This window comes from Bos javanicus, chromosome 2, assembly GCF_032452875.1.
Source record: "Bos javanicus breed banteng chromosome 2, ARS-OSU_banteng_1.0, whole genome shotgun sequence".
NCBI lineage: Eukaryota > Metazoa > Chordata > Mammalia > Artiodactyla > Bovidae > Bos > Bos javanicus.
Window position 1 is genome coordinate 24,518,953 of NC_083869.1, and position 26,939 is coordinate 24,545,891.

Sequence of the window (26,939 nt, forward strand, 5' to 3'; positions counted from 1 at the left end):
AGGGTGACCTTCGAGGCATCCCTGAGAAGAATCTTGACTTTTCTGACCAGATTGATTTGAGGCCTGCATCGAATCTGATTTACAACAGAGCATGGTCCACGGAGCTGGGGCTCTGGGGAAGGCAGGGAGGCTGCTCAGTCAAGTGTCCGTTTGCATTCCTGCATTGTTTTTCAGGGCTGGGAAAGCCCGGGATGACGCTCATTGACCCCACGATTCTGACTTCCCTAAGCAGTCGGCGCCTAGCAGACCCCCATTCCTGCTACCCTTCCTCCCCCCGCCTCCCACCGCCACATTCTGTGGTTTTCTTTGAGTGCCAGTAGCCGGTGCCAGCCTTCTTTCTGCGGTTGACTATGCCCTCCCCTCCTTTGCGCGCACTCCCCTCCCCCTCCTGAAACTAGCGAGGAGAGACGGGGCAGTAAATTGGCTGGTGTCGAGGATCTGCAGCAGACAAGATGATTAAGAGGCCTACGCCGGAGCGCCCGGGGCAGGGAATGTCAGCCCAAGTTGGAATCACGCAACAGGCCTTGGCATGAGCGAGCCTGGGAGCCGGGAGGGCGGGCGGCCCCAGCTCCGGGGTGGGCCGCGGCTCCGCAGACTCGCCGGAGTCACCGAACCTGGCACCCGCCGGCGGCGGGGTCGGGCCGGGCCACGGCGTGCCTTTCCCCGGGAAGCCCTTGAAGCGGAGAGCAGAAGGGTGCAGGGGCCAGAGGAAGGGGGCGTTTCCGCAGACCAGGAGAAGGGCAAAGAGAAGGGAAAGCAAAGGATGCACCGGGGTCCCAGAAGTAAGGGGGCGGGGAGGAGGAGGGGTGAGCGGAGGGAGAAACAAAGCCGGGTTGGGGGGAGGCGGGGGCCGGCTCCAGCCCCGCCGGGGGCGACTCGCTGGCGAGGCCTTCTCCCAGTCTCGCGGCCCGCCGGGAGACGCGGAGCCCTGTGATCAGCCCGCCGCCGCGCAGACAGGCTCCCCGCCCCCCCCCCCCCCCCGCCCCGCCGCCCCACGCCGGCCTGCGCTCCCCAAAGCGCGAATGAAAAATGGAAATGGGAAGCGGCGATCCCAGCTCCCTACACTGGGAAACCAGCCCCGCTCGAAACACACATAAATCTTCATTGTAATCCCCTTCCATTTGCTCTCGTGAAATATCAGGCCAGAGACAGGATATGACAAGCGCTGGGAAGCAGGGGGAGGGCAGCCGAAGAGTGAGGGGTGCCCGACGCCTTCCGCTACACACACACACCCGGCAGGGTCGCTCGAACTCCGGCAGAGCACTGAGTCCCAACTCCCACTGCAGGCACTCCGGGCGCTCCTGAGTCCCCTGCTCCTCGCATCGCCCCGCCACCTCCGCCAACACCCTCCCCCAACCCGTGCCTTGCACGCGCCCCGCCGCGGGCCACCCTGCCCTGGGTGCTTCTCGGGTGTAGAGACACACCCCACCCGCTGCCCCAAATTCCCGCCGCTCCCAGGCTGGTGTTGGGGGGTGGGAGGGGGAAGAGAGAAAGGGAACGGATCCCAGGCCTAATCAGCGCGGCTGCAATGTGGGATCGTTTAGGAGGCTTCCCCTCCGCCTTCTTTCAGGATTACTTGTGAAAATTGTGAATATCCGTCCTGTGTAAGGATTTCCGAGACTTGTGGGGCGAGTTTGGGGGAAGTATCAGGTTTGGCGGGGGCGGAGAGAGTGCTGGAAGACCGGAGTTTTGTTTACAAACAGTTCTTTGGTAGAAGGGGGGCCGGCAGAAAAAAAAGGGGTAAAGAAAGGAGTTAGGAAGTGGTCCGATGGTTTCCCCACTGTTAAAAGGTCCCGGAAAGGAGAATGATGTCCAGGAGCAGAAAGCCCCCTCAAAGAGACGTACTCACTGACGTCCTTCTATAAAACCCAGAAGCAACTCAGCCCTCCCCAAAACACCCCCTTCCCTGTCCCCGTCCCATGCACTCCCTGAAAAGTTTCACACGCCGGGTCTTTTCCCGTTAGGGGACAGCGACCACCAGTGCCTTGAGGCTGTTTGGGGTCAGAGACCTCTTCAAGCATGAAACCACAGATTCTCTCTTCCTCCTTAAATAGTGGTCCCTTTGCATTTGACTTTGGTGTCCCCGTAAGCCGGTGGGTAGGATGCGAGCCTGCAGTCTTTTTTTTTTTTTTTTTTTTAATCAACTCTTCATTGCAGTCCCTGACCAGGGGTCGAACCCGGCCCTCTGCATTGGGAGCCGGGAGTCTTAGCCACTGAACCACCAAGGAAGACCGATGCTGCGGTCTTGATTACTCGGGTCCCTGGCCGGGTCTGACCAGGATCGCCCGAGACTGTGGCTCTCACAGGGTCGAGATACCCAAAACCACCCCAGGGAAGCCTCCTTCCCCTTCTGGGATCTGTCCCCGTCGCCCCCACACAAGCCTAACCCGCTGCCCAGCCTCCCATCCGCCCCCCGCAAACTCAACTGCGCGGGCGGATGCAGAGGCCCCACAACTCTCCAAGGCCCCCCTGCCGGGAGTTCCCCTGGAGGGGACCGGTTTGGCAGTGATTGCCACATTACAAGATATTACATTCCACCCCGGGGCCTGGGCCCTAGCGGGGCGGGGGAGAAGCTGTGTTTCTCGAAAAGAAAGGAGCAGGCAGGCAGGTCTCGGAGGAGCAGCCACTCCGCCTGCACGTGAGAACGCAGGCAGAATCTCTCAATAGACCTTTCTTTCCCCGGCCGCCTCGACTCCTCTCCGTCCTCCGGGTCGGGCCAGACCGCCAACACTGCAGCATCTTAGCCGTGGGCGGGCTGCGCAGAGCTCCCTGGAGTCTCCGGAGGCCTTTTTTTTGGAGGGGGGGTGGGGGGTGGGGAATCCTCAGGAGTCCTGGTGCCACTGTCTGCGTCCCGGGTCGGGTTCCGCCAGCGCTGAGAGCTTGAGGGCGGAAGCAGGGGGATTGAAGGCTGGGCGCGGAGCCCGAGAAGGTGGAGAAAGGCTTCCTGTGGCGGGCCAGGGCTGCGGGCCAAAGGGTTAGAACTCCCGGGAAGGAGAAAAGGCGAAGGAGAGGGCGGGATTGAAGTCGGAGCGCGCCAGGGTGATCGCAGCGGGCCGACTGGGGCCCGCACGGAACAAACATGGCGGGCTTTGCCTACCCGCGCTCCTATCCTCCTTTTGTCGTCCAGGAGGCTCAGATACCCTAGATATGAAATCGTCGCTCACGGAACAATGGCGATTTCTGGCCCCGGAACCCGACGGAGTCCGGGCTGCTCCGAGCGGCGTCCGGGTTCCCGGGTGGCCTCTCTCCGGCAGGGAGCCGCCGCAACCCCCGCCCCAGCCCCGCCCCGTCTCCTGGCAGCACTGCCCTTGGCTTCTTAAAGTCGCAGGCTGTCTCAGTGCCCCAGAGGAGCGCCGCCCGAACGGGAATGAGTGTTGGGGTGGGGTGGGGGGTCTATCTCTCCGCGGTGGAGATCAAAGGAACGCCGAGGAGGTCGCTGGGCGGGCCCCGAGGATCCTCAGATCCTTCCCTTGCCCCCTCCCAGAGCTTCCAAACCAGGCTCGTGCCCGTCGGCACGGAGCGGCACTCTGTCCTGGTGTGGTGATCGCCTCACAGTTCCTCAGCCAGCTACCCCCGCACCCCACCTCCCGCCCCCTGGACTCGGCCTGCAGATTTCCAGGGCCCTACCTGGCTGCGCTCTGGAGGGGATTTGTAAGAATCTGGGAAAAGGGCCTAAGGAAAGAAGAGAGAATTGGAAAGAAAAAAAAAAAAAGAATAGATGTTGGGAGGAGGTGGGCATCCGGTTCAGGCACTTTCTTGCCCCGTTACCACATTTAGGGTCGGGGGCCCCGGCCTCACGGGTATCTCAGCTAGGGCCAGCAGGCACGCGGGAAAAGGGATTCTCTTCCCGACAGGTTCAGGGGAGAACAGTGAAAATTTGCCTTGGGTGGCCAATTTTCTCATTTGCCCCCATTAAAAGAAAAAGCCCAAGAAACTCAATTAAAGCCACCCTGGCCAAGGCGCTATTTGAGGCATGAATGTTTCCCCTAAAGCTGCAGCAATCATGTGGCATTAGACACTTCCGGAATCCTATAGCCAACCTGAAAAATCCCAGACCCCCTTTTTCCCTAATTTTTGCTCTGATCTGTAATTTTATCCACATTTGCACTAGTTTGAGCATTCTGGCTCTCCCATCTGAAAGCCTGCAATTACTATATAATTCTTCGCAATTTCAGATGTCCTAATATGGACTGTAATTTTTGCGCAAGACAATTTCCTGCTATTTCAAGCATCAACATTGTCAAAGTTGTATGTACATAATAAATGGGAATATCAATGCATAGTTTTTAGCATAACATCTTGACTCCTCGATAATTATATCCGTTCGGAGCCTACGCAGAATTAGCCTGAATTGCATGGTAACTGCTGCTGCTTTAAAATTTTTAAAAATTACTCATAATTTTCCCAAAGATTACCAAGATCTCGAGTGCACAATGTCATCAGCGTAATGAAGAGTAAACATTTATGCTAATAATCTGCAATTTTTTTCATCAGCTATAAAGACAGAGGCTATATAGCCGAAATTTTCAGTCCTATTCTGCAAGCGCAGCGCTGCAAAAAGCCTCCGGCGCTCGCAGGCTCCTGGTCCTGGGGACCTCTTTCCACTCTTTACCTCAGGATAGGAGGACGGGGCTGGGGGATTCTTTTTGGTTTTCTGGTTTTGTTTTGCTCGCTTTGGTCGGTTTTGTATTTCCTATTTTTCTTTTTTGTTGTTTTTTTTTTTCTTTTTTGCCTTTTCTTTCCTGTCATTCTCCCAGCCAAAAGCCGCCTTCGACCCTTTTGATTTGATGTAGCAAAGATTGTGTCCAGATTGTCTGAAATTGACACTGAAGAAGGTAAGGGTGGAAACCGGTTTCATTTTTCAGAGGGTTGGAAGGCTGAGCTGCACCCGCCGCAGCGGCTCCCACTCCGGGAGTAGGAGGGTGGGGGAGTGATTATGTATGCACCAGCTAATTCTTCCATCAAAACTTCTTGTCAGCTATGTCAGGATTATTTTTTTTCCTTTTTATAAAAACACTTGATGTTTCAGGAAGTGTTAATCCCTGAAGGTTGGGGAATGAGGGCGGGGGTAAGGAAAGGAGTGGGTGGGGGTGACAGTTTCTTGAGCCTGGGTAAAATACCCTTTAGAACCGTTTGCCAGCCAACACGGAATTGGGGTTTGTTGTGGAGCTGGGATGGAAGGAGGGTTTCTTCGAGCCATGGGAGGGAGAGACCCTTACTCTCTGCATTTGATAGAGATTTCTATGGCCATGAGGGATGAGGAGCAGCAAAGTTCGCTTTAGCCTCTGATTTAAGGATGTTTAACCCAGGCAGTGAGATGACAAAAGCTGGAGAATTTTGAAATCTTTTTTTTTTTTTTTTAAGATACAGAATGCAAGTCATGGGTAGCAAGATAAAAATATATAACTAGGGGCCGGGATTGCTTCTTTCCTCCCACTTTTTCTTGGGATCGCGTATCTCGGGTTTTACATCCAGCTCCCAGTTCTACCTTTCCTTAGGTGACAGAAATGGATGATTTTTTCAAAGGGAGAGATTTGATTATTTCTACATCAAATGACTCTAAGAATAAACTCATACTTCTGTGCATGCAGGTGGGGGAAATTCTAAAACTTTTTTGTGGCTCTTAAAACTACTGCAGGATAGGGAAAGCTGGAGCACCACCATCTGACCCAGCCTGCTGCAGAGCTCAAAAAGAAACAAAGAAAGAAAAATAAAACATAATAACAATGAAGGAAAGTTGTGAATTATAAACATATTTCCAATTTTGTATTATATTGCCTAGATTTAGGAGAATGTTTCTTCCACAATTAGACCACAGCTTGCGGGACCACAAAGTCCCAGGCTTATGAAACCCAAAACCAGTGAGGAGGGGGCTGGGGATTGCTGCTTCTGCCCCTCTACCCCTACCCTTACCCATTTTAGAGAAAGTGTGTGAGAGAAGATATTAAAGAGGTATCTGTTGTTTGGCAATTTTGCTAAGTCTGTCTTCATTACTTCGATGCTGTGCATTTGCTAATTTGGAGGCCTGGCCATTGACAAGCTTGTTCCATACACCTGCAAGCAATTTGCCGGCTCCGGTACCGGAGAATTGCAGAGATGGCAGCTCGCACCTATTTGATTTTTTTTTTTTTTTCCCTTTTCTCAATGCACAGCAAATTTGGCTTTCAGTGCGTTATCTCTTTTGTTAATGCAAAAAGATTCCCTGGGCGAAAAAATTGCTCATAATTACCAGAGAGATGGGGAAACTGCATTAGAATAAATAAACCTGAAATTACTGTAATTATGTTGTGTTTGATGGGCCCGGCTTGTAATCAAGAAGAGAATACAGTGAAATGATGCTGACCCTCTTGGGTTTGCAGCTGTATGCGCACTTTGGGGTCTTTTTTTGCAGAAAAGAGTCATTTTGATAATCATTAAGCTGTGTGTAACCTATTTCAGAAGTGTTTTAAAATGAGGTTCACATTTTTTTAACAAGGGGAAAAAAATCCCAAAATTGCATTTTGCCATTACAGACTCATACATAAGGAAAGGTTGTGTTTTCTAAGTGACAATTGTTAAGACATAATATTCAAAATCAGTATTTAATCATTATAATGAGGTATTGTTTAAATATAACCACCTTTAGATTATTCATAGTTTAATTAATGTACTCATTATGAAAATCTTTGAATCAGATATTTGATGAACTACTTGTCAGTAACAAGGCAGCATTAATTAGGCCTATATTGAGATTAACATTTTTTAAAAGTACAACCGCTTATAATTATAATAGAGCCTAACTAAAGACCGCCTTCGTTGAGCTAAAACTAATAATTTCTCTATTTGAACTGTTAGCAAGAGATTATTAAATTAGTATAAGCTAATATCTCAAAGTATTAAAATCCGCTTGACCAAACAGATTTTGTCTGTGGCTTCAGGCGTTGGGCCCTGTCCATCGTCTGAGGTACCAGAGTTGGATGCATGGAGGAAATCTGCCAAAACCTCCCCTCTAGCAAAGTCACATCTTGCAAGGGAAACCAAATCTAGGAAGGTCCCTGCCTCCCCACGGGATCCCACCCAGGGAAACCAGTTCTCTCTCCTTAGCTTCTGCCATCGACTGCCCAACCAGCATCCAGGTCTCTGAGGTCCCATCACCGCCATTAGTGCTCCAGGTTCTGGGGGCCTGTAGAAGAGGAAAAGCTCCAATCTCAGGCCCTGAAGGAGCCTCGAGGTAACGGGCTCCATCCCCTACTACCTCCCTGCTCCCTCTATCACTAAGCAACCCCCCCCAACTTCCCCTCCCTCTCCTAAAGGGCGTCAGAAAACCCTGGTGCATCTGATCTTTCACCAGCACCAATTGAAAAATGGGTGCTTGTCACAACACAGATCACTGCCTTCCTCTCTCTGCTCCCCACCTCGCGCTGCAAAAGGACCCCCAAAGGCAGAGGGCCAGCCCCCGCGGGAAGCAATGTCGAAAGGCGAGTTTGAGGGAAGCGGGAATTGTTCAAAGCATCCCGTCGGGGCCCGCAGCTTTCCCGAGCTCTTTCAGGTCGCTGTGGGGTCTGGGGCTGAGGTTGGTCTGAGGCCCAGGAGGAGGGTGCCAGACTGATATTAGCGGCTCAGAGCCCACCTTCTTCAGGAGTGAACTGATCAAAATGGTCCATTGGAGGTGCCCCTTAACCACCTGGCCTTGGGACTTTGGGGATGGTGGTGGGATAGGGGTTTGACTTGACAAGCTCTCAGGTTCTAACGAGTCAGCGGAGCCCACCTGCCCCTCCCACGGCACCTCAGCATCTCCTAGTCAAAGAGAAAAGCCCGGGGTCGTTAGGCAGGCAGGGGCCTCTGGTTATGGATGGGCCTGGGTGGATGGGAGTGGCTCTGGAGGGGCCCAGTGGCGCCTTGGGACTGTCCCCCGGAGCTCGCTGATTGATTGGGGGGTAGCATGACAGACGTGTCCTTCCGGCCCCTTTCCGGCGTCTGGCCTCCTCTTTTCCTCGTCGAGATCCAGCGCCCTGCGGGCCTGAAAAAGCCGGGAGGTCAGATCCCGGCAGAGGCAAGGGGCAAAGTCGAGTGTCTCCACTTTCAGGCTTCCAGGCCTCATGGGCTGGCTGGGCACAGGGAACCCACACGTCTCCCAGGGTGGCTACTTGTGAGCTCTGCTTCCATCTCACCTCAGATGGCCTTCACAGTCCCTTTGGTTCCCGAGCCCTGGCTCTGCCAGGCAGCACCTCTTCCTGATTCCCCTTCCCAAGGACCCTTGCCACTACCCTCTCACTCAGGCAGGGATCAGACCCTTGATGGGCAGGAGCTCAGCTTGAGGAATGGTCCTAGCAGGGGCTTCACAGGCCTCCACTCTTATCCTGCTATGTCTGGAGCCAGGAGGGGCTGCCCCTGTCTTCTCTGTCCCCAGAGGTGGGAGCCTGCTGGTGCGGCCCCAGCACCCCCTCACGCAGCACACCAGACAGCCAACTCTTTCTTGAAACCATAATTTTACTGTCTCAAAGAAACTTTATAACTTATTTACAAAGTTCTTTCCCCCCCCAGATACAAAGCAATAAGTTAACATTCTCAATATAAAACTAAACTTTGACATAGAGAACACAAAACACGGTTGATTTCAATTGATCACATTTTCCCAAATTTCACAAGTAAAATGTCAAGATTCTCATTTCACAAAGCATTGGGTTTTACAGCCACACACAACAGAACGGAAAAAAGCTAAGTTTGTGCAACATGTTTACAGAACAATAATAATAACAATAATAATATGTACAGCAAATAGATCCTGCACCGAAGACTGTGCATTCAAGGTGGTGCTCTGTGGTCGAGCCTCTGGGGATTGTTGTAAAGCTGCTTTCGTCTTACTTTACCCCTGGCATTAGGACACTGGCGCACCCTGCCTGTTTTTTTTTTTTTTTTCTCTCCCTGCCCCTCAGTTCGCTCTCTCTGTCTCCCTACAAGGAAAGAATTAGGATCTTTCTTCTTAACCAGGAAAAGTGATCACGCGTTCTTCCCGAGATGAGGAAATTTTGTTGGCTTCATTTCTCTATTTTCTTCTTTTTTTAAAATAATACGGGACATGTAAAAAATGCAAATCATTCGGCTCCAACCTCTCCATACCAGCGAAGTACAAAAGTTACTGTATAAGTTAAAAATCACCAGGTCCTCCTCATTCGTTTTTCCGAGTGCGTTTAAAGGAATGGGTACATTTGGACCCTGCTCTCCTCGCGCCCCGCAAAATCGCGAATGGGCCGAACCTTCCTTCAGCCTCAGGAGAAGTCCATTTCTCAATAAATAAAAAACCCCTCCCTCGTTTCCCCCAATCCCCGAACGAGCCATGTCGATGGTTAGGCAGGCCCAGGAAAAGGTCCGAAAAGACAAAACGATCCAGTATCCGGAACTGGATGGCCCGGTGGACCAAGCCTCCTCCGACCTGATGACTTTTTTCAGAGGCCGAAGAACTAGGACAGCGGACGGACGAGAACCTCGACTTCGTCAGCGCACAGATACAGAGCGAAAGAAGACAAGAGACGGACAGGACAGAAAAGAGCTTTTGCTTTTTCTACATGGTTTTGTTTTCCTGATAGTCCCATACAGCTGAGGGTCGGCGGTCGGGTCCGGCGGGCTCTGGCTGCCTTGCCCGCTGGCTCGGACCGCTGTACCTGCGCTTCCAGGCCGCTTTCTGCTGTCACTGCGCGGCCGAGGTCGGGCGTGGGCACCGGGGAAGTCGCCGGGCCAGAGCGCACGAGACTCGGAGGAGGCGGCGGGCGTCCTGCCTTCACTGTTTCTTCTTCTTCCCCACTGGGCCCTTCTTCTCCAGACCCAGGGCACGCGGACAGGGTGGATGGGCCGGGAGGCGGGAGGGGCCCGGGCCGTGGGAGACGGGAAGGCGGCGGGCGGGTGTGGGCATGCAACCTCACATGAGTTGGGGTTGCTGCAGAGCTTCTTGGTGCGCCGAGGGGTACCACGACGTGTAACTGGGGATGTAGGAGCCCGCGCTGCCGCCCGAGCCCTTCCCGGAAGAGGAGTTGGGGTTCCAGCCGGGCGGCACCGGCGGGGAGCCGGCAGACAGCGCCCGGCCGTTGGCCAGCGCACTACCCTCCAGAGCCGCCCCGCCCTGCTTCATCAGCTTCTTGAACTTGGAGCGCTTGTTCTGGAACCAGATCTTGACCTGCAAGAGCGGACAACAACGTGACTCGGTCTAGGTCCACTGCGCCTACCTTGGTCCTGGGGAGATAAGGGAGCCGTGGGACAGCGTGAGAGGATACGCGGATACCACCCCTCACACTCACACACCGGCTCCCTGCTCTGCGCAACCCGGCGGCTCCCTGCTGGAGAAGCATACACGTCGTCCTTCCCGCCTAAGAACCAAAGGCTGGGAGGCCTCATCGCCCGCCCCAGAGGCCGGCTGGAGCCGCTCTCTGAGAGCCAGGGGGCGTGGTGGTGAGCGTCGCCGGGATCCAGGCCTTCAGCCCGAGGCCGGCAATCGTCTGGGTAAGACACAGAGCCCACAAAACCCCGAGCCTTCAATTCCAGTGTGAACATCAATAAAAGAGTGGAGAGAGGAAGTGGAGGAAATTTATTTGCAATGTTACCCGCCTTCTCTTTTCTCCATCATCTCTGCCTTTGAGTGAGCTGCGGGCTGACTGAGGAGGCCACCGGGTTTTGTTAAACTTTTCGTTTGGACTCAAATCAACCTTTCCTTAGTTAGCATCTCCCAATTCTGCTCCTAATCCCGGCCTCGACGTTGGAAACCCGCGGCAGTCGTGATCAGAACGTCCAAGGGGTCCCCAGAATCTTAGAGAAAACAGGGAAGGAAGGGTCCGTTTCTCCTCCAGGCTCTGGGACTTGGGAGGTGAGAGGACGGAGGAAAGGATCTTCCCCCACCCCCAACCAAACTCGGTGAGAAGGAGGAGGAGGGAGATAGAGGCTTGGGCCCAGGCCCCGAGTGATTAGTCATACACTTTAAAGGCAAAGAAGGGATTAACCCCCGAGTCTATTGTTCCAGTTGTTCGGGCACGTGTGACCTCTGAGTCCCCAAACAAAACGCCTAGGGAAATCCTTCTTGCGCCCCTAATCAGATTTTCCAGGGACGGAGGGCCGCGCGGCTGGCAGCCCGGAGTACAGAGTGCAGCGACAGAGCCAGGGCAGAGAAAACTACGGAGGAAGGAGAGATGTGAGAGCGAGGGATAGGACACACAAACACACACGCATACCGACCCCCGAGGCCCAGAGAGCAAGAAATGAAGCTCCTGGGGGCAGTTGGGCCGCGGGAAGCCTGCACGGCGCCACGGTGGGGCAGCGGCGAGGTACCTGCGTCTGCGTGAGTCCCAAAGAGGCCGCGAGCTCCGCCCTCTCGGGCAGAGCTAGGTACTGAGTTTGCTGGAACCTCCGGTTCAAAGCCTGCAACTGCAAACTGGAATAAATCGTCCTGGGTTTGCGAATCTTTTTCCCCTTGCCATTGAAGCGCACTTCACCGCCTTCCACCACGGTGCTCTTCTCCGAGTCAGCCCCTGGAGGGACAGCAGAAGTGCGGGCCGTTGTTAAGGCGAGGGACTGCCTTGAGTGTGGGGAGCCGAGAGCAAGTAACCACAGAGGGGTGGCAGAGGAAGGAGCAGGAGGGAGATCGCTCAAGAAACTCCAAAAGCCAGGGAAGGGTCCGGCCAAGTCCAAAGGGCCCGACCCCGGGAGCTGCAGGCGGACTGGGGCAGTTTGCAGGCGCGCGCTCCTGCCTTTGCAGGGAAAGTTTGCTATTTTTGCAGGCGGTAGTTGAGGTTTAATTACCCTTAATTGCATACATTGTTTATAGCGCTACGCAATAAATAATTACCGAGACTAATACGTGCACATGTGGGTTTCTGTTTTCCAGCAGGGCATTGTGTGCTTGGCGCACGGAGCCGCCCAGAGGCCCAGCCAATGCCAGGGGACGCTCTTGGATTTATCCTTTGCTGGATAGTTGCAAATTGGGTGGATATATATTTTTTTAATTTCTTTCCTATGACAGGGATGCAGAGATTGATACCCGAAACCTTTCACTGCTCCGGCGCCCTCCCCACCCCCATCCCACCTCTCTCTCCTCCTCTCGTCTCCCTCCTTTCTCTCTCTCCCCCTCCCTCTCTCCCTCCCTCCGTACCTCTTCCTTTCCCTGGCAGGCGCACGTACCTGGGTCCTCCAGGCGGCTCTGGGTGAGGCTGGCGCTGCCCGGGTAGGACTGCACCGAACTGATGTAGGGGCTGGACGCGTGGCTGCTGACCGAGTTGACGTAGGGGTAGCCCAGCGGTCGGGAGAAGGACGAGGCCGAGCTGTAAGCGCCGTCGGGCTGCGAATGGCCCGCCGAGTGTAAACAGTGCATGGAGTAGTGCCCGTGGGACATGGGAGAAGGAGACATTTGCTGGTTGGGCGGCCCAAACTCCATAAACACCGCCTTGCCCGACACGGGGCTGTTGAGACTTTCTGGCATGGTGGTCATGGTCATCTCTTCTCGCGGGGTCTGGGTGTGGGTCTCTCTCTCTCCTCTGCTTCCCTTTTGGGGGTCTCTGTGTTTCTCAGGACAAGAAGGAACCCAATTTAAGCGGAACAGGGGTTTTCACTTTCCATTCATAAGAAAATGGAGTTTGTCTCTTTGAAAAGTCTAAGCATGATGCTGCCGAGCTCCCCAAACTCGCTTCAAAGCTTTGACTCAGCCAAGGTCATAAATATTCATGAGCTGGCGGAGCTGATTGGTCCGCTGTCTTGCATAATCACCGGGGATTGGTCCGAGGCGCTCCGGCTCCGCTGGACTAGAGCGGGCGAGGCTGCCCGGCCTCCGGAGAGACGCATCCACACTTCCAGGCCGGGGCTCCTCTGCAACAGAGCGCGCAGCGTGAGGCGCACAATGGGCTGCGGCGCCCGCGCCGGGCCCTCCGCGGCCCGCGGCTCTTCAGCCTCCCGTCTCTCCGGCGCGCTTTGCTTCCCAGAAACTAACTAGCGGGTTGGCACCGCCGCCCACCACCTCCTACAGTTCCCACCCTCCGCCCTCCCCCAACACCGGGGCCCAGGGCACTTCTTCTTCTAACCATCGCTACTCGTCCGGTGCAGAACTAGGGCGGCTCTGGAGCCCGGCCACGGCCTCCCGTACGCTGAGTCGCGCAATCCGAGCGCTGGAGGAGGGTAACCGAGCGCTATCCTCCAGAGGGTCTTGTGCCTAACGCAGTGCTCTCCTGGCCGCGCCTCCCTGGCCTGGGTCCCCTCTGCCACATCCCTGGGGGCGGGTTTGGGGCTCTCCGGGCGAACTCACTCACTCGGCCGCCGCGCCGCCGCCGCTCTCTGGGGCCCTCTCTCATTGCTCCAGGCCAAGCTGGCCACTCCAGCTCGAGGCTGCACCGGTCTGATTAAAACAGTGCGATCAGAGAGCCAGGAACCCGCGCTTCTCCTCCCAGGAAAGGCTGCTGCACCGCCCCCCTCCCCCCAACACCCACCTCCTCTTTCCCTCCCAACCTTCCTCTGCCTCCCCCTCCCCTCTCCATTCCCTCTGCGCGGAGCGCCCCGGCTCACTCGCCCCAAGGGCGCGGCACAGAGTGAAGCCTAGGAGCTGACGGGCTCCGTTCGGCTTGAGCCGCGGGTGCTAGTTGGTCATTTTCCGGCCTCCTGGGGTCTGGCGATAGTACCCGGGGTGCAGGAGTCCTGAGGGACACCAAAACCCGCGGCAAAATCAGGCCAGTCGCAGACTCGCGTGTCTCTCTGTGGACACGTCTCTCATGGTCGCCCAGGACTCTCATCTCCAGGGTCAAAGCGGGCGCCACCGAGCCCAGGGCAGGGCTAGTTGGGCCAAAAGCTGCCAAGGCGCCTTCTATCTTCTGGAGCTCTAGGTACAGAAAAGCGCACAAAAGCTCCCCCCCCACCCACCTCGCAGCCACCACCACACAGCCACCACCCCCCGTGAGGCGTGGCGCGCACCACGCTGGCTGCGAAGGGGCTGTTGGTTTCCTATCCCGCCAACCCCACGGTGAATCCCAAATTACTTTGTTAGGTAATTAGAAAGTGTTGATAATTATTTCTTTCATAATTTAGCGGTGTGACGGGAACGGGGAAATGATCTTGTGAAAGTTCACACGTGCAGATGTATTAGTTACTGATTCATTTGATTAAATGGTAGTCTCAAGTGCTCGGATCCGCAGCTGAAGGCGCCCCATTAGCATAACACTGATGTTTAATTTTCATACGCATAATTAGCCATATATTTAACACTAATAGCAACATGCAGCCTTTCAGCGTTAAACAGCCCAGGATTTGATCTGGCCTGAGCTGAACCTTCGCCGATGCACCTTCCCCTGTCTAGAGTGCGCAATGATCACAGGACAAACCTCTGTAATCAAGCACATTTTGGCAGAGGGAACACCAATAAAAATGAACATTCAAAACAAATTACATCGGTGCTGTCGTTACAGATATTAGCGGAAGGGGCTTCTCTTTTTTAACTTCTGTAGCAGCAGCTGCTGCCCGCGGAATTCCTCTCCTTTGGTTTAAGGGTGCGATGTTGGGGGTAGAGATATTTCAGGCAGCGTGGTTGGAGCAAAAAGAAAAACAAAACCCAAGCAAAACAAAACAACCAATCCTCCAAACCAATAACGGGTTTGCCAGCGTTTAAAAAGATTTTTCTTTCATTTTTTTCTTTTTCTTTCTTACTTTCTCCACCCCCCCCCCTTTTTTCCTCCCTTAATCATCGAAGCATACGGCGAGGCTTTGTAGCAACAACCAGCTAATGACTCCGCCACCAGACAACTCCCGAAGCCGTTACACTCCTCTTAATTTCCGTGTTGCACTTGTGATTTTAATTGCTCTTTCCTAGTGCCTGTTTTGGGGTGTGGAGTCAGGTACGCCCTGCACAGCAGCGGATGCCGCCCTGGCCCCTTGTCTCCCGCGCGCCTCGCGGGCCCTGCCCACGTAAGTGATCTCCGCGGCTGGCGCGAGGTCGGGATTGGGACGGAGGGAAGCAGGGCTGGCGATCCCGGGTACTCTGGGCAACGGGCGAGGAAACCCGACGGCTGGTCTGCCCCGGGCCAGCTTCTTCCAGAGAACTGAAGGGTGGGGGAAGGGGAGAGAGGGGAGAGAGCCGGCCGCAGGTTGCGACGGTCTCTAGGGCTCTCTGGTTCACATCTAGAAGAGGGATCCAAGTGTCGCAGCGCAGGGGACCGGGTTGAATCCGGGGAACAAAGGACCCGCACGGGAAACGGCTTCAGAGCCTGGCTTATTTTTAAAAATCGATTATATCTGGGCGAAGGAGTGTCTACACTCCGGAATTATTTCTTAGCCCCAGAGAAGCAGGTTCGGGGAAGGGTGGCTGAACCCGGGCCCTCGGGCTCCGAGACGCCCGGCCTTGACTAGCTTCTCAGTGTGTGATCTTACGCCTAAGAGCCCAGGGTGCCTCCCTTCGAACCCCCACCTCTAAGGCGACACCTGTTCCAAAACGCCGCTTTGCTTGTATCTTCGCCTGTCCCATCTCAGAGAGGAAACAAAACTCTCCCATTTATCCTGAGCACCCCGGATTCCGAGTAGAACCTAATTGGAGACTCCAGGGACCGGGCGCCTGGTGGTGTTAGCAGTAGTCACGTATGGCTGGAAACCCTGCAACCCGGGGTGAGGTTTGGGGCCAGTTCAGTTGTCCGAGTTGAGGGTGGGGGCTTGGACAAGATATTCTAAAATCTGCTTCGTAACTTCAACTTAAAAGCGTGTTTAATGGAATTTGATCTAATTCAAGTTTGTTTCCTACAGAGCTGCTGACTATTGGCTGGTGCTAGTATATATGCATATATATGTATAATATTCAAACTTTACTCACTTTAATAAGTAGGATTATAAATCTGTCTCACAAATACCTCCACCTCGGAAAAATTACTGCATAAGCAGCGAGTTATCCCAGTGGCTGGTAAAATTCTGTATTCCTAATGAAATTATTCTTGGGGAATCTTGGGGTAAATGGATCTGTGGATAAGATATTGGCTACTCATTGCAATCTGCCTAATCTAGGAAAGAAATGAAATCAATCTCTGGCAAAACTCTCCTAAGGTGATCTGGGCCTTGTTCCTCTCTAGAAAATTCTGGTGGTTCTGGGGACAGCAGCTTCAGTCTCTAGGCCTTTTCTTGGCCAAATCTTCAGCACTCCTAAAGTTTGTCCGTGGATCTTGTAAATCTGCAACCCCTCCCTCATCTTTTCCAGCTCTCAGATCTGCTAGAATTGGAATTACCTCAGTCCAAGTTCTGCCTGGATGAGAGGAAGAAAGCCCAAGAGAATCCCAAATTCAGGGAAAAGCTCAAACTAGTCACTTTTCCAAGCTCACTCTTTGGCCTCAGTTTCCTATGACTTTCCCCACACTCTGAGTGTCACAAAGATGAACTGGCTCTCCAGTCCTATCACAGAGCTCACCTGTCATGGCAGTGACAGGTGTCCACATTTCCTTGGTGCTCTGGAGTTGAGCCCAATCTATATTTAGTGGATGGCAGCTTTGTATAACCCGTTTCAGTAGAAACAAGAGTTGGCACAACCACTGACTGGTGGAATACCCCAAAATCATGGCCAGGGGGACACTAATTTGTATGTGGCTTGCTGGAAATCCAACCCTCTCCACCTCTGAGCCCAGGTGTGGAGAGGTCCCCAGGAGCTCAGGTGAGCAAAGACAGAGTAGCCAGGGCAGGGATGAGCCTTGGGAGACTCAGTGTGTGGACCCTTGGATTTCCCACTTCTAAAGCAGGAGGAGCTGCTGGCAGGCTGAATTAAACTCGTCAGCTCCAATCCTAACTAGGCCCCTGCCCTAAAAAATACCCGTGTCTTCTCTGGCAGGGATGTGCTGGGTCTCCAGTGCATTAGTGCGGGTCTGCAGAATGCCAGTGTTGGGAGAGATCAATTTAGGGAGGATACCCGCCTGACACTGCTCACATCTGGTCCCGTGGGACTGATGTGAACTCCCAGAGCAGAAAAATCCTTAGCTTGCCTCTGTATGTTGGTGAGAGGGTCTCTCAAAAGTAGCCTTTGGGATGGCCCCGCGGAGCGGTTTGAGGGCGGGGAGAAGGAACCACGGGGGACCAGAAAAGGCAAGTTTGGGGACTGATAACCCCAGGCCAGGGTCTAGAGGCAAGGAAGTGTTTGTAACTAACTCCTCCATTCGCCGGCTAATCTCTTCATCGCAAAGCAGCTACGAAGGGGAAAGAACCGGAAGGGCTGAGGGGCAGCTGGCCCGGCCAGCGCCCTCGGGGCCGGCCAATGTGGAACCCACAAAGGGGGCGGGAAAAGAGACAACAACAACAACAAAATCATAACAGCTAGGCTCGGGTTTTCTTCCTGCGCGCGCGCGAGTGAAAAGTTCAGAGACTCAAAAATTAACCGCAAGACAGTGGTTTTAAGGGGTGAAAGCTTTCTATTCGGGCAGAGTCAAGGCTAGGGAAAGAAAAAAGTATGCATGTCTAAGACTTATTAGTCTTCCAAATGAGGGCGTCCCCATTCCTTTCCAGATGCGTTTCCCGCATTGGGAAACAGACGCGCCAGGATCCGTCTCTCCGAATGCACAGGGCCACTTCGGGGCTTCAGATTTGTGTTCAGAACGGCTCCCAAGTCCTACCGCATTTTCCCTAGCCGGCGCTGCTAGGTGCTAGGTAGGTTACTCTGGGACCTGTCGTTAGCCAATTTCTTCTAAAAGTTCTCCAGGTGGATTTCAGCAATTTAAGAAAAAGGGCCCCGGGTCTCTTGCGACCTTCGTATTGCTCCTCAGGCCTCGTGGGGCAGTTTGGTCAGGATCTGCGCGCCCCTCGACGTGATGAGAACAGTGTGCTCGAATTGGGCAGACCTAAAACAACACAAGACCGAGATCAGCGAGCTCAAGCGCCGGCGGGGCAGGGATCAGCAGCTCGCCCGCGTCGTGGGACGAACCTGCCCTTCCAGGACAATTTAAAAGCAACCCGGCAGAAAGCAAACACCTTTGATTGTCCAAGGAGACCACAGTCCACGAGTCCTCCAGCACTTTAAATTCAGGGGATCCCTCGGTTACAATTGGCTCTGTAAGAAGGAAAATATTTACTGCAGTGATCTAATCAAATTCTTGTCAAACATTGTTTCAACTGATTATTAAAAAAAAAAAAAAGAATAAGAAGGTTCTCCCCCCTCCCTCCCAGTGCTTCCCCCCACGAGTTCATGTTGTCATCTCGCAAGCGCTAATTGATGTTGCTTACATAGTATGCTACAAACGAAACAGTAGGAAGAGGAAACGCTATGGCATTCAAAAATGTATGAAATTGCCTACTTCGTAATTTTTTTTAGAGAAAAAAGGGCATTTTAATCAAGACTTAATTAGGACCCTGTGGATAATAACCACCCAAACACCAGTCCCTCTTATAAATATCAGTCGGTTTTTTAAAATATTTGAATTTTTAAAACATGCTCAAAATGTTCATTAATCAGCAAATAACAATTTTCTTATTTCACTGTAATTGCTTCTCCATTAAGCCCCACAGTCAGAAATATGATGCCTTCGGGGCTTTAGGTGATTGGAATTTGGTGGTGACACCAATCACATGATCAGCCAGGAATGGGTCGACAGAGAGTATATGCCACTTGCTGACAGGGAGCAAGGGACTTAATCGCCTCTAGTTACTGGGTGTTAATGAAAGAAGAAGAAAACACCCCCCACAAAAAGGCAACACAAAAAACCAAACACTACATTATGTTGGTAACAGAATTAAAGGTTGGACGGCTGCCGTCTCCTAAATGTGTTGGTAAGTATCTGATTTAGGAAGATGGGGCTAGAGGATATTATTTAATTAGGTTTACTATGCATCTGAATTATTTCATTACACTGATTGGCTTTATTAGTCCTTCACCGGACTGCCTGGCCTAGGCCAGCGCTGCTGCTCCGTGCCAGGGAGCCCCTGCTCTCTGAAGAGGAACTTAGCACTAACCTATGGTGAACGCCATGCCTTCCTCCATGAGTAGATCGCTGTCATTCGCTGTAAGACAAAAATACAAGTGTGGGGCGTGGGGATGGGATATGGTGAAAACAGAGAGAAATGGATTAGAAGGGTTAGGCTGCACAAAAAAGTGGTCATTTTATTTTTCTTTTAGGAAGAGGTTGCTAGAATCTTGAGTGGTGGCTACCCAGGGGTTAAGCACAGGGCTCCTGGGCCCTCAGCCTCTGCATTTTCTGAGCTTGGGGTCAGGGCCCCTAGGACGTGTGCACCAAGGCTGAGCAGCCCAGGTGCTTGAGACACTTTTTGGGCTCCCCAATCTACTGTCCCCTTGCTCTGGCCACTTGCTCTGAGGTTTGCTGGCTTCCACCTCCCAAAGGAAAGAGGAAGACATCTTGGGAACTGAGACAAAGGGAGGGCAGGTTGGTAAAAGGGAAGAACAAGGGTGACCTGAAATATTTCCAGGGCTTGGCACTGGGTGGGCACTCACCTGAGAGGCCCTTTCTGCACTCTAGCCTGGGCCTCTTAACAGCTGGCTCAGGTGAAGTTCTTTGGCCTAAAGGAAGTTCTGACCTGCTGAGTGTCTAGGGATCTTTCAGGGGGTGGATTCCAGCTAGTAGTTCCTCTATGGGGCTGTTCCCACCCCCAAGCACACAGGTCAAAGCCCCAGGATCAACTTTCCTTTGGTGCTTGTCCAGGTATGCATGCCTCTTGGGGACACTCCACAGAACTGCTTCATAGTCTAACCCAAATCCCCCACCCCTTTTGGCCCACCCTTGCCTTCTCACTGTAGGGAGAACATCCAGGCAGTGAAAAACGGGAGACTCTGGGTATAATCTAGGAATCACTAAAGAGTACACGCTGCTAAATACATCAGCTGTCAACGCTGTGTAGGATGTAATGAAGGTTAACCACAACAGTCAGCAGTTAGAGTAGGGAGTAGAAAAAGAAAAACAGAAAACAGTCCTATGGCATGCTGCTGGGACATTGATGCAGTGGTGTTTTGTTTTCAGTAACTTTTTCTAGACAAATATCCCTTGTGCCTTCCAGCCATCACCCTTCAGGAGAAGACAAAAAGCAAAACAAAGCTTATTTGGGGATTGAAATGGCAGGCTCTAATTCAGTAACATAGTAACATGCTGGTTAGGATTAAATAGGACCCCCCCCCCCCACACACACACCCTCATAGGGAATGATGACAATGTGAATTCCATGTTGCAGCAAGAGATTCAGGAGCAAAACTGCTTTATCTTGATTCCTTTCAATAAGCAGCTCCCAAACTAACTTTCTTACCATGATGCCAAATTTCTGGATGTCCATGAAAGTAAGATCCTATCCCATGTCCCACAAAATGTGGACAGACTTGCAAACCATTCTGATGAGTTATCTGGCTTTAAAAGTGACCAAACAAAATACTGAATTAAATTGGATCATTTTAAGTGCATATATAGATAAGACAAAGTCCCTTCAAAGTATTCTCTGAAAAAGAAAAAAAAAATCAGTTCTATTTAGAGTCATATGGTAACAATTTGTTTTCATTATTCTGGAAAAATTTTATATTTTGTCACAGCTTGCAACAACTCCCTTTGGATACGTGAAGAAAAAAGATATGTAGCTAACACAATAGTTTGCTTCAATTACTTGAGTACAGCATTCAAACGAGGTCACTTTTAGACAATGAGTCTTCATGCACATATATACAGTGTAATATAACCAAGATACATGTGCAGGTAATGCAGGTCATACAAACCTGCCTGATTCGTATGGAGTTTCACCAGAAGACTGTACAAATTATTACTGACTTGGGAACCAACCAGACAAAAAATTACAATCTGAAATGTGACTTCTATAATTGCTTATTCTGGTCTATTTCAGAACATCAAACATTTTATAGACACATTTATACAAAAGGTCACATCTGCTTTGTCAATATTCTTGAAGCACTTCAAAACTTTGTGATTATTTGAGATTTCTACTCAAGACCTATACGATTAACAGAATTCATAAAATATGCTTTTTAATTGCTATGATGCTTAAGAGAAGCTAGTATTGTGATTCCTAATTCTTAATGCTACATTAGTTACTTTTACATGCAAATCTTTTGGATTCCATTTATTCCATATAAGTGAAATCTTAGAATCCAACCCTAAAACCTTCACCTACAAGATTAAGGAGTTGTTTTTGAATTCAGGTGGACATGTTCATTTCTGGGAGCACCAGAAAGACAAGAATGTACATACCATGAACAATTTATATTTTCATGCAGATGAAGAGCAAAGTGCCTTAACCCTAAACATAATAATGGATTGGGATTTATAGGACTACTATTTAAATTCTTAACCAAACCAAAGTTCTTGGATCCCAAGCTAGTTTTCAGCAGCCCTTTGGTTTGGTTTACCACAAACTTAAAGGCATTTAGCAGCATCTTTATGAGCATTCCTGTCAAAATACTTTTCTCTAGACATTTTTAACCTTCATCTCCAGACCTGTAAAATGTCTTCACTTAGGCCAGGATGTCACCATAAATATCAGATGGGCAGTCTCTCATTCAGATTTAATTTCCATGTAACAGAAATAGGTGAGCTATACATGTGTTGAGGAGAGGAACGGTAAGTGAATGCTTTTCTCTCTTAATTTGTTCTTTATGGTTATACTTATTTCTGTGTGTCTTTTCACTCTGGACAGGAGGTATAACAACTTTTCCAAGTGGCTTCTATTTGACCCACACAAGTCCTGAATAAAAACTCAGGATGGATAGTAGATAGAGACTGGAAGAGAGATTATTCAGTAAGATATGCTGATCTAGATTTTTTTTTTAAGTAAGAATAGGTCTTATCTACCCATCTACCCATTATGTTATCTATGTCCCAACAAACCTTAATAATTCTAAGAGGATTCACTATAAACTGTTCTTCTATTTTCTTTTCTTAAAAAAAAAAAAATAGGCTCTAACTGATTGGCAAGCATCACAGCTACACTGTGAACGTGTGTTACAGTGGCAATCTTCATTTTAATTTCTGATGAGAGGATAGGAAGAAAGCCCACTATGAAAAAACACTTGGGGTCCCTCCCCCCTCATATCTCTCACTCCTCTTCATAAAAGAAGCTGTGCAATTACTAGGTGGCTAAAGATATCTGAGTGCTTTCTACAACAATTTACTGCCTGGATCCTGCTGAAACTTTTGGTTATAGGAGGATCATAGAATGTATGTGTCATGGATGCAAAGGTCAGAGGATTTCACAGCCATGAGGAGAGAGGAAAAGATCAGGACAAATTTCCCTCAGTTCCTTGGCTGAGTACCTGTCTCAGTGGTTGATTCTCAGGAACTAAATAAAAACTCCTGTCTGCTTTTTAGGGTCTTTTCTTTTGGGATTGGCAGTTAGCTGTTTTAACACATACTTCCTGGGACTGAATGGAATAAAATCTCATTAATGTTTCTAATTACTGATGAAAAGCATGCCCTTTCTACTATTGTACTGTGTACTGTTCTTCTATTTTGGAATATAAGGGAAGCCCAAGATTAATTTACATGATTCTAAGATTTAAATCTAACTTCGTGGAGACAATCCAAGCAATCTGTAGGAGCAAATGTCTGCTCTAAAGTGAAATCAAGTACTAGAAATCCTAGTTGTGGCACAGGAAAGTGGAGCATGCAGGCTTCTCCTGACTAGTGTGTTGGGGGAAGTGGAAGTGTTGGGTGGGCAGGGGTGCCCACAAAGCATACGGTTACTCCTTAACACCAGCCATCATGGGTTGTGACCTATTTCTGAGCATGAAGGTCTTCTTGCCTTGGATATTACACAGATGAAATCTGCCTTCTTTTTGTTGAAATCTGCTAAAGAGAACTCTCCGAGTATTAGCTCTTCTGTTCTGATTTTTTCTAACTAAAAACTCTCTAAGACAGCAGCTCACTTATTTAAGTCTGAGCACATTTGGGATTTGAAGCCCTTCATATGGAATATTTGGGGAGGAGGAGAGAGACATATAAAGGAGTTTATGAACTTGAAAATTATTCTGTGTTACAGTTCATGTTTCAGGTGTGGTTTAGAGTTAAGAGAGAGATCTCTCTTAAGGAATTTCATCCTGTGACTGTTCTCTTAATTGAATTCCCTTTCATGAGATAGTTTTCCTCAACAAAAGTTTTGTCTAGATAAATTAAAATTCTTGATACATTTAAACTATATTTCATGACTAAGAATACATTCCCCAAGAGGGCAGAGGAGTACTATTTTTAAGTACACACTCTTCTAAAGGAATAAAAATGCACATGGAAATAGTTTTATTACTATTTCTATATGAATTCTATCAACAGAACTGATTTCCAAATGGTCACATCTCTAATTAAAGGATCTCAAATGGCACCTGATTTTCTAAGTCATGGAATTTTACTTAATTTTTTTCAGATTTTTATTTTAAGCAGTAGTCTTTGGATGCTACTGCTGCTGCTGCTAAGTCGCTTCAGTCGTGTCTGACTCTGTGCGACCCCATAGACGGCAGCCCACCAGGCTCCCCCGTCCCTGGGATTCTCCAGGCAAGAACACTGGAGTGGGTTGCTATTTCCCTCTCCAAGTCTTTGGATGCAGGAATGCACAAATTCAAGGATTCCCTCTAATTGAAAAGGAATGTTTAAGTACAATTAGTAATATTTTTGAAAGCCAACAACTGTTTTCCAAAAGAGGAGTACATTTTTTTTTGTTTCAAACTGGATTACAAATTACTGTATTTTTCTTACAATAGTGCTGAACTTTTATTTGAGGTTTTCTGTTTCTGAAAAGCAGGCATGATGGATTGAAATAAAAGATAATTTATTGCAATGCTTACTTTCATGTGCAGAGAGAAGCAGTGTAATTGTAATTTACAGTAGCTGTCAAGAAAAAATCCATCACAGATGACATTAAAATGACTTATTTTGCCTGAGCCACTTATTGTTTAAATGTGCATAATCTAATAGAAAGAGATTATTTTAAAAAATCTGCTTTATATTCTTCTAAATTAATATCAAAACATATACTTATGAATTAAACATTAAAAACCATTCATTGATACTTTCACCATGACATTTACAAGGATAAGTTTAAATTATTTTTGATTGAACTGTCACATATTTGTGATGCATGAATGTACACATTCAGAGTATCCTCATATGTACAGCTCATATCATCGAAGGATAATTACAAAAATACAGATTTAGAAATATTTTAACGCAAATGGAGGTACAGTGAGCATAATAACGCTGTAACCTAAAGATCACTAGACATCCCTCATAAAAAAGAAGGGCACAGGGAGAATTCTTTTAGCCAACACTTCTTCGGAGACATCATCCTATTCTTTAGGTTTCAGAGAATTTCAAAATTTCCTATAAAGATCTCCAGGTTTTGACATGATCCTACTAAAAGATGCTTGAATGTTCTTTCAGTGGTGTATCAGTAGAGAGAGGCTATGCAAACGATGGTGAATATCTTAATCGAGGCTGAGTTGAAAGATGTTTGTAAACCTTTGGTCTATAATGATTCCGAGTACTTCTGGCTTAAAGGTGGAGACTGTTTATTTACTCCCTTGAGGGTTTGCCTGAATAAGAAAAGGCGAAATAACAGATGTCCAGAAACACTGCCTTAACACATCAGAACAAATATTTGTTAGACTCGGGGCCAGTTTCCTCCTCAGAGGCAGACACAAACCGTCTAAATAATGAAATGCATTAGAGTAACGGGAAAAGTTCATTGTCTATGCTATTTTTCACATAGTTTTGTGAGTGCAGTTGTTGGGACTGATCTGGTTTTCAAAGCAGCCTGTACATGCAGATTCATTCTCTACGAAAACTGACCTTTGCATCCAGATAGCTAAAATTCAATGTCACTTTCAATTTTACTCTTCTTCTTTTTTTTTTATGTAGCTAGAATTAATGTAGTGAATATGTAATGAAATGCATTATCCTGCATGGAGATTTATCAGATTTTCCAACTGAATGCTATGCTTTGCTAGTACTAGCTGGAGTTCACCTGCATGTTGGTGTGGCGTGTGGCTCTTTTTTGTAAAGAGTTAAGTCGTACACAAAAAAAGGGAACAAAGGTCAGCACCCAGCCGCCACTTGAATGTGAGATTTTTCTTTTTATTCCCCTTGATGTATACTAGGCTCTGTGTTATTAGTCTTAATGATGGAAAATTGTAGTGTTGATACAAATCTTTTTTTCAAAGTAGTAGGCGGGAGCTCCATTTGTTAGTAAGTTTTTTTGTGACTAAAAGCCACGGACAGTACATTTATGTAGCAGTAAAAGGCCTAGATGCTCTTTCCATAGCAGAGCTAATTATTCCTACTGTGACCTTACTGATCTAGCCTGTTCCTAGTACGTCTCATCTGCACGCCTGTTCCTCTGTGTAGATGGTGTCAGAGAATATGAAAAACCCTATAATGAAACCATTTTCATGATGGAGAAAGGCTACTGGAGTTGCACTTGCTACAAAGAGGCTCAATTATATGAGTAATTGTGATAATTTTCTACATTCATAGCCTTCAATGGGGAAAAAAGAATGAGAGCCACAAAGGAAAATTACTTTAACAAGAAAGTACAGAGAGTAAAAATGGAAGAAGAGACAAAAAAAGGGGGAAAAAAAACAGAAAAAAAAAAGTTTAAAAAATAGATCTGAAGGGAGGAATAGCGAGACAGGGAGAACAACAGAAATGCTCAAAAGCCCATGTGCAGCTGTGTTGCACAATTAAATTGAATTTTTTTTCCTGCAGTTGATGAATGTGACTACTGCAAATGTGCCTCTGTAGTTAGCTATCATTTGTTGTTCCGTGACAGGAAAAGGATAATTACCTCTCAGAGAGAATCAAAGGCTGACATGCCCTTTAGACACAGCCATGAATGCAGAGCTCGATAGAATGCTTGAATAAGAATCTAGTGTTCTCTGCCCCCTTCTACTGAAGAATAAATTTTGTTAAAATGCAAGAGCACCACCAGTAAATTTGTTGAACCCTAGGTGTTCAAAAATATGAGGTACATCTATCGACTCATCCCATTTGCAAAAATAAAACTGCATTTTGAATTCATTTCTATTATATTCATGGACAGTAAGATAGTGAGATATGCATTAAATTTCTTTTCCCAGTAGGGGTCTGATTCAACATTTCCTATGAAAGAACAGAGAGACACTATCCTTTTTTCCCAGGCTAGTTAGCCTATAATTTAAAACTGTCAAAAACACAATTTTGTTCAAAGTCTTCAATAAAAGCTTCTCCGATATAACCCAAAGAGATTTTACTAAAGTTTGATTCAGACACTGTTACAATATTTTTAAAGCCATAAATACATTTAACTGATATTTTACTGCCTTTTTTCTTAGAGTATTCGAAGGCTTACGAAGAAAAAAGGCAGCATCTTTTCAAGGTGACTAAGCCTTCCATCCTTCAGACAATTGGGAAGTATTCAATGGTTCATATTAATGAGAGCAGTACTTTAAAAGGTACTAATGTAACCATCTTTAAGAAAATATGTTACTTTTAAATGAAAACACATATTCTGCACATCTACTTCAAAACAGGGGAAAAAAAAGAGATCTAAAATAGGTAACAGATTACAAAGAAAAGTCTTGAATTCAGAAAATACACATACTCTCAAAAAGCAAGCAGAGAAGGCTGTGTGGAAAGTAAACATTGGTTTACAGGAAAAATGAACCAGACCAAAAAAAAAAAAAAAGATCACCCTTTCAGGCTGTCTGCTAATCCACTAATTTGAAAGGTAAGCCTTGCTTGAGCTAATGCTTTTTATCTTTCTGTCACAGGAATAATTTCACTTCATGCCTTTATAAAATCTAGCTTTTCTCCTGTCTCCTATTCAAGATTTGAGATACTTACCTTTTCTTAGCTACTCTTCCATGTTTGGTATGAGTTTGAATATAGGAACACTACAGACCAATACGTCGAGCTAAAACTAAAGCAGTCATATGAATATTGCTTGCTGCTTCTATCAGTTTCTTTGTTGACCTGATATAATTCACTTTTTTGAAATCATTTTCTTTTTTTTAAAAC

At 48.7% G+C, this 26,939-nt stretch overlaps 2 protein-coding genes across 6 annotated transcripts in view; both read right to left on the reverse strand.

The window, feature by feature from the left end:
* Positions 1–7,805: 7,805 nt before the first annotated feature.
* DLX1 (distal-less homeobox 1) lies at positions 7,806–12,466 on the reverse strand. Of its 2 annotated transcripts, XM_061435305.1 has the most exons (3): positions 12,142–12,466; positions 11,293–11,492; positions 7,806–10,150 (listed from the first exon to the last, which is right to left on the reverse strand). In XM_061435305.1, exons 1-3 carry the CDS (start codon positions 12,452–12,454, stop codon positions 9,896–9,898), a joined length of 768 nt encoding a protein of 255 aa, XP_061291289.1. In that variant the 5' UTR covers positions 12,455–12,466; the 3' UTR covers positions 7,806–9,895. The 2 variants fall into 2 exon arrangements, with proteins under 2 accessions (XP_061291289.1, XP_061291299.1); XM_061435315.1 differs by lacking the exon at positions 11,293–11,492 and having other exon boundaries at positions 10,074–10,150.
* Positions 12,467–17,345: 4,879 nt separating this feature from the next.
* The window catches only part of METAP1D (methionyl aminopeptidase type 1D, mitochondrial), a 77,038-nt gene continuing 67,444 nt past the window's right edge, over positions 17,346–26,939 (reverse strand). For 3 of the 4 annotated variants that reach the window (XM_061435401.1, XM_061435408.1, XM_061435416.1), the window contains exons 7-10: positions 20,203–20,300; positions 18,904–18,951; positions 17,926–18,004; positions 17,346–17,795 (exon numbers count right to left, since the gene is read on the reverse strand). In XM_061435401.1, the coding sequence (XP_061291385.1) occupies positions 17,717–17,795; positions 17,926–18,004; positions 18,904–18,951; positions 20,203–20,300 (304 nt within the window). In that variant the 3' untranslated portion in view covers positions 17,346–17,716. Of the gene's footprint in view, positions 17,796–17,878; positions 18,005–18,903; positions 18,952–20,202; positions 20,301–26,939 lie in introns of all 4 variants that reach the window. The other variant, XM_061435397.1, reaches the window with a different exon arrangement.